This window comes from Ammospiza nelsoni, chromosome 4 (assembly GCF_027579445.1).
Source record: "Ammospiza nelsoni isolate bAmmNel1 chromosome 4, bAmmNel1.pri, whole genome shotgun sequence".
NCBI classification, from domain to species: Eukaryota; Metazoa; Chordata; class Aves; order Passeriformes; family Passerellidae; genus Ammospiza; species Ammospiza nelsoni.
The window spans coordinates 48,386,550-48,403,591 of NC_080636.1; the positions used below are offsets into that span (position 1 = coordinate 48,386,550).

A 17,042-nucleotide genomic window follows, 5' to 3' on the forward strand; every position below is an offset into this window, starting at 1 on the left:
GAAAGGAAATGGATGGCAAAATTTCCTTTGCCAGCTACCTGCTTTGAAATGACATTTGCAAAACACGTATACTGATATTTATAAAATATCAGAGCCTGTCAGTATATCAAGAGCAAGGACTCTCTCATGCTTTTAAGTCCCAGCATAGATGTAGAGGGAAAGGTCTATGAAGCTTCCTTCTAGTAAGAAAAACATCTGTGGTAACAGAGCTTGGTAATACTATTTTTGTGTGTTTGACATAACCAGTCATTGCTGGGCCTTTTTAGTTGTGAATAATACAAACATTCTAGACATCCAGGAAATACCTCTGTACTGTTTCATCCCACTACGTAATCCTTGTCATTGCCAAATTTACTGAGTTTTCTGTAAACAAATCCAGGTGACACAGGGACTGATGTGCATCATGACTGCTGAGGAAGAGTCAGAAAGGAGGAAAATGGTCTGAACCTGCTGTCACTGAAGTAATAGCACAATTCTTACCTTGGGCCAAAGGCAGGTTTTGGGAAGGTTGAATTGTTAGAGTTTATCTACAGTATGCAGGACTTGGGGTGCGTTGAGTGCAGAGTTTGCTTGGCTGTTTTCCCTAAATTACTGTACATTTCAAATCCCTTGAGAGTAGTGTCACTTCTTTTTTCGTGGTACACCTGCTCTTAAATGACATACAGATGTTTCAGAAAGTAAAAGAAGAACATGTAAACACAAATAGAAAACATCACTGTCATATTTTCCAAGTTACTTTATTTAGCTCATGTTTACAGATGAAACCGGGTGCCAGAAAGGAGCCACTGCATCCCGCGTTATTAATTATACTCCAGCTTCCAAGGAAAAATTTTATCAGTAGCCTTTAGTAATATTTGGACCAAAAATACATGGATGTGCAGCTTTGAGCATTTTGTACCATGTAGGGTGCAGCCTCTCTCACAGGTCCTCTGTTTCTGGAACAGGGTTGGATTCTGCAGGCTGAATGAACACGACTGGGATATTCTCCGATGTCCATCCTTTGGGAGTCCTGTTGAAGGATCTTCTGGCAGCAAGAGGGTTTGCAAGGATCATGAATCTGGGATCGTTTAGCATCAGCATATTATAATCTGGTACCTTGAATTTAACCAGCTTTGATGCTCTCTCAAAACCACCAAAGGGAGTGGCAACTCTGTAGATATCAAAGAAATAAAAGTTAAATGTGATTTTAAAGATACTTGTTTTCTTTGCCTCCCAGAAGCTGAAAAGAACAAATTTTTGTTCCAGTTTCTTGTTTACATTTTCAAGCTTTGGAAAAAAAACATTCTGTTTGTTTTTCTGGGAAATTCTCTTTAAGATCTGATTAATTTCCCCTTAGATAGAGCTTGCAGCCTTTTCAAAAATTCAAACGGATGGAAAAGCCAAGAGAAAAAGACGTTACAAGAAAACCATGTAATTGGTGAGTCACGGTTACTAAACTTATTTTGTTGGTGATAAGTTGATAAGTCTGAAACTGTAGCTCAACACATTCTCTCTAGCAAGTAATTAGTTCAGAAACTTCTCACCCCATTTTCTCCTCTCCTCAGCTGCTTGTTCCTCCCACTACACTGTGTTTCAGCACCATATTGTTGTACCAGTTAGAATGTATGTGGGTTGTGCTGTAAGCTTGGGTCACTTCTGTCATCTGGGTTAAACAAATACCCTTCAAAACAGAGGAGCAACTCAAAATCCAAATTATTTCAGCAATCTAGTTTATATCAGTATGCTCGAACAATTGTGGCAATACAAGTGAAGAGGAGTGGAGCTTAATGAGTGAAGCAGAAAGGAACAGCCAGACACCAGGCTCTGAAAAGGAGGGGATGGGTGAGGACTTGATACACCAGCTTTGTTTCTGAAGAAAATGTTAATGTAACTAAACATTGAAACACTGTTCAGCCAGTATTTTTCATGTTATTTGAATGTAGATTTCCCCCCAGGCAGTAAGCCTGAGAAACTGGAATATAAGGAATACTAAACTGGAGTTGACAGTTAATGCATTTGCAAATACTTTATAACAACAGTATTTCCAAATACCTTCCTTGATCTTCTGTATTTACAGGTTTCAGACTGAAAAAAAACCCTTGAGTTTTCCTGTCACTTCTTCCAGGCTCCTTTGGACAAACAGACTATGGTATGTGCTCTGCATTTTGATCAGCTGCACAGCTTTGCTGGGATATATTCTAGCCAGTGAAGAGTGTCAGATTTTTAAATTGCACAGGAGAACCTGGTTTCTGCAAAAACCAAACATGTTATAGCATGTTTATGGGAAAATGAATTTTTGTTGAAATGGAATTTCACCAGCCTTGGTATATTTGGTGTGTGGTACAGAACAGCAGATCTGATGGAATATACTTCCAGTGGCTCCAGGTATTTTAGCAGAAGCCCAGAGAAATTAATACCAACAGAAACTAAAAGAGATCATTTGAAGATCTGTTCAGGATTTTCAGCAGGATAAACCCCCTAAGTTTTGTACTAAGAATGAAGTACATGCACAAAAGGAGAGATTAGTTCAGAAAAATGAATTTGTGACATGAAAGAAATGGTACTGCTCTCTCATTACATGGATGATTCACTGCATTTTGGTATGAGCAGCATTTGTTGAAGGGGATGGTGTTAACTCCAAAGCATCAATCCTGGGAGATATAAAAAATCATGCAAGCTCTGGGCATGCATCCTCACTGAGAGAAGAACACTGCTTTAGATTAAGCTCTAAAAATATGTCTCAAATGATGATAAGACAAGGTGTTGCAGCAGCAGCAGCCAGTTCAGGCATTAAACTCTTTTGAGGTCAATGGAAATTGTTTATCCAAAGTTGGTATCGAGCCTGTGGTATCAAGTTTTTCTTGTGGAGCTGTCTTCTAGGTCACAGTGTCAGCCTGGATCCTGTGTGATACCGATTGAAATAATTGCTTGGTAATTGGCACAGAGTGAATGTAGCAATCTACATCTCACCGGATAATAAATATTGTTGTAATTGCTGCCCTAATTACGATACACATTCTCACATTGTTGTGATGGTTAATTATCACTGATGTGTGTATTAAAAGGGTAATCAAAATAAACAGAATTGTAAGTTTTATAATTTGCAAAATAATTCTGTTGTTTAAAACATCCTCTTTGTAGTATTTATGGGTTTTATATAGAGCATATTCCTGTATGTAACAGAAACAGGAGGGCTTTCCTTGGAAATTCAAGTATCTTTTGTGGCAAAATACCCTCCCCCATAGCTGCTATACAAAGTCTGGCCTCAGAGAATTCTGCATTCCTGCCTTATAGGCAGGGGCACATGACAATTGACAGAAAGGAGAGTACAGTAATTGGCTAAGAGATGTTGATTTTCCTTTACAACAGCAGTAAATATGGTCTTGTGAGCAATAACTTGTCTGACAACCTGGTGTTGTAATGACCTCTGTTGTGTGCACATCAGCTGTGCTACTTGAGCTCTGATTCATTGTATAGAAGCCTAAATCTCATGCCTAAAAAATTCCAGTAGTCATTGCTCATAAGGGCGGAAATGCTGGTTCAGAGCCATAGGAAATAGTGCCAGGAAGTGTAACAGATTGTTTAATATTCACTTTGCATATTCCTAAAAAGTAGGTGCTTGATTTAAGAATAGCAGATACAATCATGTTTGTTTTACCTGTCATTTTAACAGGAATTCTTTTTCATTTTTTACCCTTAGTCTTTCATATTGAATATTATATTGTCTCAACATAGGAGACTGCTTGCAGCTAATGATTTGGGAAAGTCTGAAGAAATGTTTTAACTGCATTAGATTAGCACCTCTGGTTACATAATCACAAAAAAATGAGTTTCACATTTTAAAATGGGATCATCATTCATAGAACATTTTGTTTATCATTAATTCTGCAAAAAAATGAGATGTAGGAGGAAAGAATCTGACCCTGCAAAATGCTCAGAGCTTCATGAGATCTTAGTGCAAGAGCTAATGCTAATTTCACAGAGGTATTTGGGTGCTAAGGAACTGGCTAAGCACCCAGCTCCCACTAATATCACATCCCTTGAATTCCTGGGAGACTCTGGATCTTAGTACTTTATAATGGACTTCAAGATCCGTGAATCAATGAAAACAGATCCCAGTCTGGATGGACTGAATTCCTGTAGTGCTTTTGAAAGAGTAGTCTTTGGGAATTGAGAAAGCTGAGTAGAATTTTTCTGGTAGGAGAGGCAGAACTAGTCTGACTTGCTTGTCCTATGTGAGTAAGATGTGGTGCTTTGGATGTTACTCATAATCCTACCTTTGACATTTTATCCAGCTCCAAGAAAGCAGATGGAATAAAGGTACTAATTTAAGTAATATTATAAACTCCTTAGCAAATGCAGATTCATGCTGCTTTCCCACAGATTGATTACTTGGTGCTTCCGTACTGGTAAAAGAGACAAGAAATTTTTTCACTAGCAAATGCTTCCTCAATCCAAATAGGAGTGAACCTCCAAGAGAAGCCAGATGGCATGGTCTGTTCTGCTGCTTTTCTCTGCTAGCACAGATTGGTTTTATCTCTGAGGGGGAGAAAGAGTAGCCTGGTGTGCACAGTGTGTTCAGAGCCCCTCTGAGCCCCACTCCCCTCTGCCCAGTGCTATGCTGTCAGAGCACCTCTGCCAGTCTCACAGACAGCCCTGCCTCCCAGCACAATCCCTCCTGACATTCCCTGCCACAGCTCTTCCTCTAGTGATCTGCAAGGTCCCTGCAGCTTAAAATGAATACTAGACTCCAAAAAATACCTCTACAAATTCCTTATGTGTTTTTAGAAATTCCTTAGTGTTATAAAAATTGCACTGCTGCAGGGTCCACAGTCACCTCTTCACTGCTGGACAGTGGGGAAAAAAATCTGGATGCTGTTTAGTGTTGAAGTGCTTTTATCTGTGAACATGTGCCTCACTTCCAACACATCAGACCTCCCCACCTGCTCAGGTTGTGCTGCTTTTCCAGTTTGTTGTGTAACAAGGAAAGCTGAAAGGAGCCTGAAATGATTTGAAAAGTCTGAGTGCCACTTGAACAGACGCCAGTGAATGAACCGGGAGGGATCCCAGGCCCATTTCCCTTGGGAATCCTATGGCTCACACTTGCTGCGAACCACACCCCTCCTGACTAATGGTGACTGTAGCAGTGCTCTGCAGGAGAACAAACACAATGGCGCTTTGCTGGTTGATTAAGCAGGATGGAAAGCCTAGATAGATCCCCTCACTGATAACAAAATGGTGCCATTATATCACACTTTAATTGTTTAATACACTATAATTTGCTTGCTCTCCAAGACTGCAATTAAGCAGGCCAAGGATGCTGTGACCTAGATGCACAGAATGACTTAATAGGATTCAGACACAGAAGTCCAGGTAGTCTTCTTCTGCTGGATAGCATGGCATGGCAGTGTGCTGTTTTAAATCCCATCATCACTCTCCTGTGCATTTTTAGGAGTGTAGACATCGAAGTCATGGCTGTGAAATCCTCTCCAAGAGACGAGTATCTTGAATTTTAATTTTTCAAATACTCAAACTTTTTTTGAATCTGCTAGAAAACATAAGTCTGACTGTAGCATGTAACTTTTCTAGGGCTATCAGGCATCCTTTTCTATTGGATATCAGGTTTTTTCCATGGAAAGAAGAGTTGTGATGGACTATGCTTATATATTTTTTGGTTTGAACTTTACCAGTTTCACAGTCTGGATCTGGATTATGTGCCAAATTTTAGGGTTTTATGGCAGTTACAAGAGAGGGTATTGACTTTTCCCTTATAAAAATGCACATATGTTCAAGAAATTCAGACTGCTGAGCCTCACTCTGCCATGTCATACGCAGAGAAACTCCACATAGAAAGAAATCCAAATAGTTAGTGTTGTGAAGAGGGCAGCTAACAGAACACAGGGCCACAGAGACAGCCTTAAAATCCACAAAGAAGCCATCAGACACCATCTCAAGACAGATATCCTCCCTGGTAATGGAGTCTCTGTGCCCTGTCTGATGCTGTCCTTCACAATAATGACTAGCACCTCTTATGAGAGGGAGAACTGATTCTGTCTTTATGCATGCATTTGTATCTTTAGCATTTTTCCTTGGGCTCTTTTTTTTTTAATTTTTTTTTTTTTTTTTTTTTTTTTTTTTTTTTTTTTTTAGGTTACAATAAGCACAGTACATGAACTGTGCTGTTACTGTTCTGATGTTGGCAGCTGTGGCACTTCTCTGGCTTGCATTTGCTGTTTTGTCTGCTGAGGAGAGTGTGCCGCACAGACTCAGTCATTAACATGGCAATGTATATTGCTGCTAGGAAATCAAAGCTAATGCAGTGTCTGCAGTGCCAATTTTGATGCTGAAATGTGCAGTGTTTTAGTCTTTGCATTCCTAGTTGGGGCCCACATCAACATCAGGAACACAAGTGATGTTTGTGGCATATTTCTCTTAAGTTTGTATTTGTAGGGGGATAGAATGTAATTACATAAAGGTAGTATATAGAAAGTAATTATAGAAAGAGTTGCAGCTGGGTTAATTATTAAGGATTAGGAGCAGGCCTGACTTTAACAGGCCACAGCTGTGGCTGATAATAAGAGTGCTATAAAAGAGTGGGTTGGTTGGTTGGTTGGTTGGCTCAGGGGAGCTGGAGTTATGTGGTTGCTGTGAGAGGGAAGAGTCAGTGCTTAGAGGGGCTGCATATGAGAAACATCAAGGAGGCACAAAACTCTAGCAATGTGGAACATTTGTAATGACAATAGAACTCTTGCAATATAATAACAACATGTATTGCTGTGACCAGTTTTGTTTTTCAAAAGATTGCCGTCAGGCCTTCTGAGGAGGGGTTTTGGTTTGGCTCAGCTGTCTGAAACTCAGCAGGGTTGTCCATTACTTCAATAAATAAAAGTAGTGTAAATGGAATGAAAGAAAGCAAAAGGCATGAGTAAGAATTTGCTTTCAAGCTTTAAAAACCCGGTGTTGTCCATATATCCAGTTCTACTGAAAGCCATGATACACTAGTTACTCTGTAAGTAAAACAATGTTTAAGCTGTTAGTTTGTTGTCAAATATATAAGAAATGTTATACTACAATAACAGAGAAATCTTCTAGTTATTTAGTGTGAGGGATTGGTTGTGGGATAAAGTTCATTGCACCATCGTTGCCTAAGACAAAGCCATGTGAGTTGTATTAAAAAAAGAAATGGAAGAAGAGTACTTTGCATTAGACAACTTGGAAACAAAGTTCTGACTGAGACATGTGACAATACTACACTTACTGAAGTCAACAACAGGCACCCTGAAAGGAATTTGAAGCTCATATTTCCCATTTATTGAGTACACTGAATCACAGAATCATAGAGTGGTTTGGGTTGGAAGGGCCCTCAAAGATGATTTAGTTCCAACCCACTGTCATGGGCAGGGGGACCTTGCCCTAGACCAGGTTGCTGAGAACTCCATGCAGCCTGGCCTTGAACACCTCCAGCAATGGGCATCCCCAGCTTCTCTGGGCACTGGATTCTGATACTGTCTTTCTTTCAATATTTTCAGCAATTTATCTTGTGTTCCTAGTTCTAGCGTTTGAATTTGGGCCCATACTTTAGAGATAGACTAATTTGCTCCTTAATGCTCTTGTTTAGCACTTGCAATCTCTGTGTGTGTTCATGTTTATGCATACACTTGCAAACATCGCTGGTAGGGTTTTTAAAGCTGGTGGAAATATTTTATTTCATAGTAATTTTCCTCTGGTCAGTGAAATTCCGTGTTTATTTAGGATTACCTGTTAAAGCTCCTGTAGTCAGGCAGTTCTGGCTTTGCTTCAGGTGCAAAAAGTTTAGGATATAAAGCTTCCAGTAGTTCTGGATCATCTCTAATGGCTTCTATCCAGGGAGACTGGTAATACTTTGGCACAGCTGTAGTGTTGAACTTTTCAGGAGGAATTTCTTTCAGTGGTCCAGAATATCCTGCAATGTGGTCAAGGTAAAATGATTATAATGATTCTTTGTGTTTTCTGCTTCCTTGCACCATCCTGTGCAAGCAGGAACTAACACAGCAGAACTTCTCAGTGAGTTAAAATGAACAGTTGGGCCAAGTCACCAGGCTGGAGCTACACAGAAATAGAGACCAGGCAGGGCAAATTTGTAGCTTTTTAGACAGATAATTCCTCCAAAGTATTCCAACTTCTTTTGAGGCTGAGTTTATTTTGGTCTTTTTTATAAATTTGCTTCTATTGTAAGCATTTGTTTGAAACCGGAGAGTCCTTAGGCTAAATTAACAAAAAGATTTTAAAAGCAGAATGTTGATTAAAAGTAAGATAATTCTACCTCTTTGAGTGAAATTTTCCACAAGTACATCTAGGTCTCTAAATGAATGCTGTTTCATTCTATAAGCTTAAACCTCCCCATGGCTTAATACCTACTCTGACCAGACCTTTTTTGCCTAAAGAAAGGCTTGAAGATTTCTGTCATGTCTTAGCAATGGAAATTACCTCTGTTTGCATTGTGTTTGGCCAAAGGATGCACAGAGCCTCAGCAGACACCAGCAGAGCAAGACTGACCTAGTTTACATGGACTGGAAAAGGTCTGCACAAAACATGCATTGAGTAATTCTGAACAAAGAATGAATTTGTAAAAACCACGGTCTGCTCATGGATAATTCATAAACAGGAAGAAGGGCTATATCACTGAATAAATTAATTAAAACAAATTAGCCTTCTCTAGTCTTTAAAGAATACAGAATAAGGCCTTCTTGTAACTCACTCCTTTAAATAAAGCAAACAGTACCCTCACAGTTAAGGATTTAAAAAAGAACAGTTTATGCAGCCAGAGGCAAATTCCTTTCAAAGTTACTCCTCTCTAAATGGTTCCAGCAAAATTTAGTGGCTTCAGATTTACATTTATGGATAATTAAACTACAATGGATAGCTTGCTGACTGTTGAGCAGAGTGTTGCATGTTGGAAACAATGGTTTGACAAAGAAAAATCAATATATTCATGTGATTTTAAATCAAAGGATCTCTTTCTCAGTGTTTTTAAGACCTGTACATATAGGAGCTACCTCTCTTGATATTGTTATGTTTTCAGTTTAGAGAGAAGTAGTACAAAAGGTATATCAGATCTTTTAAAAATGAACACAAGCAACTAAGAGCATCCCAGAATTTCTGGGAGAAGTTCTGATTAGTTACCTGACTCAAATGTGTGTATTTTAATATTAGTCCATTATCTTCTAATTGAAGATACTGCCTTAATGGTCATTTATTTGCTGTGCAATGGGGCTGAGTGCAGTCAGTGTGTGCAGTGTTACCTGGGGCGATGTTGTCAGGGTGTGGAGGGCTCCGGGGGTCAGGTGTGTTGGGAGGTGTCATTGGGGCGTGCTGGGGCATTCCTTCCACACTGAGGCCATCCATTCTGACACTCTGCATGGGCTCTCCACGCTGTGTTCAGACAGGAAGAAATAACGTTTGAGGCAGGGCATTCTCTGGGAGGCTGCACCAGTGCGCTGATTTACAGCCCAGATCTGATTTCCAGCGTGCACAATACTAAAGCACACTGTGCTGCTGTTTGGTAGGGTATTCCCTTCACACTTACGTTGTCCAAGTAACCAAAAATGAGCATTTTTTGGTCACTAGACACTAGAAGCTGTTCTGTGCCATACAGAGCCCCCACGCAACCCAAAGGGTCAAGAAATTTGGCAAGTTTGAGCCCTTTGATCCTTCAAAGCATCTCTTCCCATATCAGTTGAAAATTTGCTGCATTTGTTGCACTGCTTTTGTTTGGGATTGTCTTTTCCTTTATTTGTAGTAGAAATAACAACTTCAGTGCAGGTCACTTTCTGGAGATTCATGATATGCTGTTATTTTCCACCCTCCTATTGGGATATCAGTTCTAAGGAAACATCTGAAGGCTTAATCATTGTTGCATAAATATAGAATTAGAGTCTCATAAGAAGTCAGCATCTTATTTTAGCCATGACACATAGGCTAAAAGCAATTTAAATATAGACTGGTTTAGAGTAAGAATTTCTTGAATAGGAAAGCAAACAAATAATACTTGTTTAAACTTGAAGTAACAACAAAAAAAGATCAAGGCAGAATGTTTTCTAGTCATCCTGAAATATGTTAAAAAGATTAACTTTGGCAGGCAGAACCCTAAAGATGATGCAGACACCACCAGCGGTGCTAAATAGACACTTAGGGGAGGGAACAGGAGCCAGAGGCATCGTTTTTTCATGTGTTGGAATGTCATACTGACTGTAAACCAATTGTACTCTGTGGTTTTGGGGGGAAAAAATGGACTAGAGGGAAATGGATCAGTCAGACTGTAGCAAAATCATGGAATTGCATACAGCATTCTGACAAGATTGATGGTGTGCTCAGAATTTATCTGTGTAGCTTCTAATACTCAATAGTATTAGATATAGATGGGCTTTTCATGATAGTGTTTAATAGATGGGCTTTTAATTATAGTGTTTAATAATAGCCTTGGGTGCTCAGTGGAGTTGTTCAGATTTTTTATATGGGATTTCTTTTGTGCTGATTTATTTTAAAAAGGCAGATTAATCAAAGCTCAAACTGGATCTCATTTTATCCCAGTGTAATTTAACTTCTGTTGAGCAAGTGATCAAAGACATTGGAAATAGCCATACCATATGAAAATAAATGTAAATTTATTTTCATGTCTACAGGATCTCATTTAATAAAATACAATTGCGTCATTTCTTCTTAGCCTCATTCTAGGATATTGCTTTTATTTTTCCTGAAACTAAAGTAAATCACACACAGTGCATATCATGAGCACCAAAGGAATCTGATGTAGAATCACCAAGAAGCCATTACAAAATACTCACATTTCTAGGCTTGCTTGCCACGTAATGATAATTTTCATATGTGTACTTGTCAGATCTCCGCTGGCGGCGCTTGAAGAGCCTGGCCCCTCTGTTACTGAGCGTCGACAGCTCCTCCACCATGATATCTCTGGGTGTGCTGACCTTTTTCCCAAGGTTCAGGGTGGGTGAGACTGCAATGCCATGGGTGAGTACAAACCTCTGTTTGTCTTAAATGTCTGATATTCCATGCTCTGCACCTGAAATCCAGCAACTTCCTCATGCATACTTAGTTAACACATAGCACAGTGTCGCATGGTGAAATTAAGCCTTCTTCCCAAATTTTGGAGGAGATTATTGAACACCATAAACCTGTATTCTAAAAGATGATAAGCACCTCAAATTAGATCAGGTCTATAGTGTCCTACACATTATATTAATAGCAGGCTAGCAAAAACAGGCTTCTGCTAAAACTGGGAACAAAATTCCTTCTGATCCCAAGTTCCCACATCAAACCTTCAGTTAACTTTCTGTGTCCTGCATTGGATAGATAAGAGATAATCCCCTTTAAACACACCTACCAGTTCCTATTAAAAGCTATTTTTAGACTGACTTTCAAAATAAAGCTCAAGGTGTGGAAAATGAGTCCTAACAAAGAATTACATCATACTTCTAGAAATTGATTCATTTAGGACTTTTTGGGTTTTATTATCTTTAAGGGGAAACTGAAATACTGGATGCATATTTCTTTATTCAGTACTTGGGAAAATTTCTTCTATGTCTTTATTCACATCCTGTGGAATTTGCAAAGGAAGATGCATAAGCAAGGAAAGGGGAGATCAATCAGGACTGTAAACAGAGAATTCCGAATGTCAGAATTCCTATGGTCATGTTCATGATGGTGCTCTGAAAGCTGGGACACTGGTGGCACTGAGCAAGCTATTGCTTAGTGACTGAACTCTCACTGAATGTCCTCAACCTAGAGACAAAACTTCAACTTTAGAACACAGAAACCTAAATGCTGAATAAACTATTTTCTATTTATTAATTTTTGCTTACAGCATTGCAGAATTTAAGAAATATAACAATAATGACATTCTATGTTTCACATATTCTTATGGTCTTCAGGATTTAAAATTCTGAACTTTGACATGTATTTTAATACATTAAAATGAAATGAGGACACATTATACATAATATGTATTCTGTTAGCAGAGTAAGCAGACAGGAGGGTGAGTTTGAAATTAACATTACAAATTAATTAGCTGCAGAAGGTGCCTAATGCCAAAGTCAATATTGCATATGAAGGATTTTGTTTTTAGTAAATGGCATGTTCAGCCTGGCATGTGTCTCCTAGTAACTTTATGTTGGAAAAACAATGTGATGTGCTGACATTTAGGAAAACTTAATGGAGACAAATATATTAAATATTTAGCTGAAGGTGGATGGACAAGAGTTTTCCACATAGTAAATCAAACAAGTAGATGGGCCCTGGAGTGCACCCCTGTTGATCCATTTCTGTCCATACCAATTTCAACTGAACGCTTGCAGTGGATTTCAGTGGAACGAGAGCAAGTTAACTGGATCATGAGCTGGACTGTGCACTTCTGCTTTAAAAATGATGTGTGCAAAGAATCCTAACAACCTCCTGTTATTCAAGAGCTAGTTACAAAACAGAGCGTTCTTAACATGGGAGAAAATGACTCAGCTTGCCCAGTGTATCCCTATCAGTGGCTGATAGTGGTGGGATTTTGGCTCTGACATGGAGATAACTGTACTGGTTATTGGCTCTTGGCCTGAAATTTAGACCTTAAGTCATATTTTGATTTTATCGTTTCTCAAAATGACAGCAGGGGTAGAGACTGCTGGATGGTTTTATATTAGCAAGAAGAAAGAAATTGACCCCACAATTCAGCAACACTTTGGCATAGAAAAGCTTTTGTTTGTACACAGAATGGGGAGCTTGAACATCCTCAGAGACCAGGGAGCCAAGGCAGCTGCAGAGCTCTGTCCAAAGCACTTGGGATTCTTCTGGGACACTCTGGGTGTTATCTATTTTGGGCCTTGCTGTTCCCTTACATACACACTGTTCTTGTTAATGTTAACTGAAGGCTCCAAGCTACTTTGTAACCCACAGTTGTGTACTCTTGTGTATCCAGGCAGCATCCCAAAATCATAAGTGTAAAGTTCATTTGAATTCCTGGCCAACTAAAATCTAATCATCTGTCTAGCTTTATGACGTGTCTAGGGATAGTTTCAGTGTCAGTGCAGATAAGGTGATAGAGAATGAGAGAAGGAGGACATTTAGGGGGTGATGGAAAGAGAACATTAATGTCTTAGATGGACATTGAAAAATAATATTGAAAGTTTAATTCATAGTTTAATCTTAACCTTTTACCTTCATTTCTTCAATTTGCTCCTGCCAAGTCCTTCTTGTCCTGTGCTTAAAATCACAGCAGATTGTATTTAAATATGATTTATATAGTCTCTCCTACATTCATTACCTAATATTCCTTTAATCCTTCAGTTTACAATCTTCTAAATACCTTGATCTGGCCTATAAACTTTAATGACAAATATTAGAAAGTGTATTTGTTGTAGTATCAGAAATAAGGTCTCTTAACTCTATCAGGAAAGACAGTTAATCACATAGATACTGTAGAAAGCATTTAAGAAATAGTATAGAACTCCATGTGGGATATAAGTGGTGAACTCCAAGGGCTTCCTTAAACATATGTATTTATGTGCATCCAAGTAGTCTTAGAAATGTTCTTATTGGTCCAAGTCTGCCAGTGACAAACCCTGGGCTTGAGGAAGTCGCTGTATGCACCCACTGATTTACTCATGCAGTTTCTCTTTGAGACTGTAAGAAGGTTTAAAGTTGGTGTCTATTCCTACAGCATTTTATGGTGTGTCCACTTTCTCTAAAAAATAGGTCATGTCCCACAAGCCAACAGCAGAGGTGGACTTTCAGTCTTCACCAGTCTTGCCCAGAGAGTGGTGATTTCAGACACTGGCAAAAATCTTGGCTGGTTTTGGAGTCTACCACCAACTCTTTCTGCTATGAATGTCTTTTAATAAGGAGGTGGAGAGTCACAGTTTACCTGAAAGCGTTATAATAAAAAGGGTCTGAAATAAAAGTGGAGTAGGAACGCTTACACCATTCCAAGGTGCTAGGGTTTATGGTACAGAGCCTTCTGTTATTGTGTGCCTGTGCTGTCAGTGGAGAGTTTCACAGGGCTGGGAGACTGGCTGGAGCTGTACATTTAGTTTTGATGTAATCACCAGCTGCAGGACTGTCATTAGGAGTAGTGATTCCAAGCCCAGAGACACAGCAGTTCACCTTCTAGATCTCAAATTAAGCTCATTGAATTAACAATTCAGAGCAATACAAAATGTCAAAAATTAGTTAAGCTGAATCTAGTCAATTAAATGCTGTATTTCTCCTTGGTTTTTCCAAGGCTTGTTCAGATTTGGTCCCAAAAAACTGGCTTAAATTTTGTGTCACCACAGCTTTGGTTATCTTTCTCTTTTCTATCTGGCTTCACTGAACTTGTACAGTTCTAAATTTCAGTCTCTTATCACACCCAATTCATGGACTTTCATTTTCTGTTAACATATAAATATCTCAAGCACCCGAAGAAGAGGTAAAAATAGAATTTTACTAAGAGTTAGAATTGCCTTCAGTGGCCACATATCACAGCGTATCTTGCAGGATAAGCTGCCATAACTATGAGTATGAATCTTGACAGCAAATCTGATAATACGTAAATAATAAAAGGGAAGATTATGTGAGGCAAATGTTAAGCATCAGCACAGATTATCCAAATACACCAATGATTTCAAGGGCTGTATGCTACATTTATTACTATTGCTATGAATAGTAGCAACATTTACCATGTGAAATGCCTGGTTCCAAACAAACATATGAAAGACTTTTTTTTCCTTTTGCCCTGAAGAGCTTACAGGCTATTTCAGGCACATGTAGTGCTTGGGTTTACAATACCAAAAAAAAAAAAAAGGGGGTTGTAATGAAATCTGGAAGGACAGACTGGCTTTCAGATTTGAGTGCATGTTCAGTGGAGAATTGACACAGGAAAGAGGTATTTGTTTAGGAATAGAAACTTCAGGAAAAAACCTCTGGAAATATCAGAAGGGGTAGGACCAGGCAAGTAGCTTCGTGTTCTAAAAATTCTTAAGTCCCTCGCCCTACCCTTCATGTAATCACAGTGGTCATCAAGTGAGTGCAGAAACCATCCACAAATTTTTAGAAACAAAAGCCCACTGGAAAGATTTTCTAAACTGGAATTCCATGTTTGATATTTCATCCCATGAAAGTGGTATAACTTTCATAAATTCTCTGCAGCTCTCTATGGTTGCAGCTAGGCTTGAGGGGTGCTTATCACTTTTAGAAAATTGATCTTTTATGTAAATAGTAAAACAGGCTTCATGAGCAGGATTGGAAGGCTCTCCAAAAGCATCCAGCACATGCCTAATGAAAGCCAAGCAGGTTTGTATTCCCACTGGAGTTAATTGCTTCTTAAGGTGTCATGCTAGAAGCATAACTTCACAAACCTTTTCAGAAAATCAAACAACCTTCCAAAAATTGTCTGCATTTCCATCAGTGCCACTACAGAGAAGTAAAATTTCTGTCAAATAAGATTATTTGGTGGCTGTGCATTAGAGAGAATGCCAAATGCTAGTAAAATGTGTTAGTTACAAAGACAAGATCTGAGAGGAATAGAGATGTGAACATTTGTTTCAAATTTTCTTATCAATTATATAAAAAGCAGAGTGAAACAGAGCAAAAGAACCTAACAAACCAAGAGGGTACAGATCATTATGTTTCTTAGATGATAGCCTTTTAATGTGGAATGAAGTCATGTTATTAACCCCAAATAATGTTCTGAAAGGCTATCCTAGCAGAATGTACATCAGCTGTTAGATTACTTCATTCCTCCACAGCAGTTGTTCATCTGAAAATAGCTTTCAAATGAAAAGAGGCAACTACAAAAGGATTAGTTACCATAGGCAGCATGATACTCCCACAAGATTATTTATGGCAAAACACCCAGAGACAAAGCTGTAAGAGAGTTAAACACTGTGATTAAAAAAAAATGTATTAGGGAGGGCTAGAGGACATTGCATATGCAGTAAACTGGGTTCAGTGCTATACCATTTCTGTGTATTTCATCCATAATGGCTGATGCTTGCTCTTTCCTCTCTTTGGCCAGGGCAGAATCTGATAACATTGTGATTTTCTGATACGACTTTTCCTTGCTGCAAAAAACCAACACATTTTTATTGTTGAGCCAGCGCACACAGTTTGGCCAACTTTCATTTCCAATAGCCTGTTTAGAATGGCTGAACAGTGAAGTCAGGGGTTTCTGCCTGAGAAATACTGCACTGCAAAATGCACTGGCAGTTCTTGCTTACAGACAGATGTTAGGACATGTTTTGATGGATAGAAGATTCATAGGAATGGACTTTGAGTTGGTTACATAAATTCTTCAGCAAAAATCAGTGTCAGTGGTATAGGCCTTCTCACATCTACTTGCTATACCTCAAGATGTAAATTCCTAACTAATTTTAATTTACATCTTGGTTTATGTTTGCAGAAATGTTACATTTTGAAATTTCTTAATCTAATAAAGAATCTGAGGAATGAAACTAGTTCTTCTGGCATCTTTAAAGAAGGTGCATTTCTGACTAAGTAAAAATATAAACATCTGTTAAGTTTCAGAGTCAAGAGGTTACATAAATGTCTTGTATATGACAGTTTGTAGGACAGACAATGTCAAAACATTTCAGGAAACAATACACTTACCCTACTGTTTTGTTGTGCAGATAAAAAGCGATGTCAACCCTTTAGCTGAGGCTTCAGAAGTTAGTTATGCATGGGGATGACCTGCCTGGTCCTGGATGGTTTGTACCCTTGTGCTGGGATCTGCATGGTACCTAGAACTGAGACAAACTGGGGGGCTGATCCTCTCCAAAGGGGTTGGCATCCAGCTGACATCAACCAGTTATATATAGAACCAAACACTCCAGCCACTCATATCTTCCTGGCAAAAGAGGAGAACAGAAAAGATTCGACTGCACCCACAACAAAGAGAGGTTATGTCCCTTTCAGAGCTTATTGAAAATTTGGTGGAATGCCCCCCCTGATGTACAGATCATCTCCTCATCTTCTCTTCACCCCAGAGAATTATAATCTGCATGTTATAATTAGGAAGGAGACATTTAAAAAGAAGGTGTTAAGTG

General features: G+C 38.9%; 1 protein-coding gene across 2 annotated transcripts; it reads right to left on the reverse strand.

Annotated features, from left to right (window-relative positions):
- Positions 1–721: 721 nt before the first annotated feature.
- Positions 722–16,771, reverse strand: MYOZ2 (myozenin 2). Of its 2 annotated transcripts, XM_059471391.1 has the most exons (6): positions 16,606–16,771; positions 15,955–16,058; positions 10,803–10,972; positions 9,261–9,390; positions 7,738–7,921; positions 722–1,150 (listed from the first exon to the last, which is right to left on the reverse strand). In XM_059471391.1, exons 2-6 carry the CDS (start codon positions 16,028–16,030, stop codon positions 919–921), a joined length of 792 nt encoding a protein of 263 aa, XP_059327374.1. In that variant the 5' UTR covers positions 16,031–16,058; positions 16,606–16,771; the 3' UTR covers positions 722–918. The 2 variants fall into 2 exon arrangements, with proteins under 2 accessions (XP_059327374.1, XP_059327375.1); XM_059471392.1 differs by lacking the exon at positions 16,606–16,771 and having other exon boundaries at positions 10,803–10,943; positions 15,955–16,052.
- Positions 16,772–17,042: the final 271 nt, after the last annotated feature.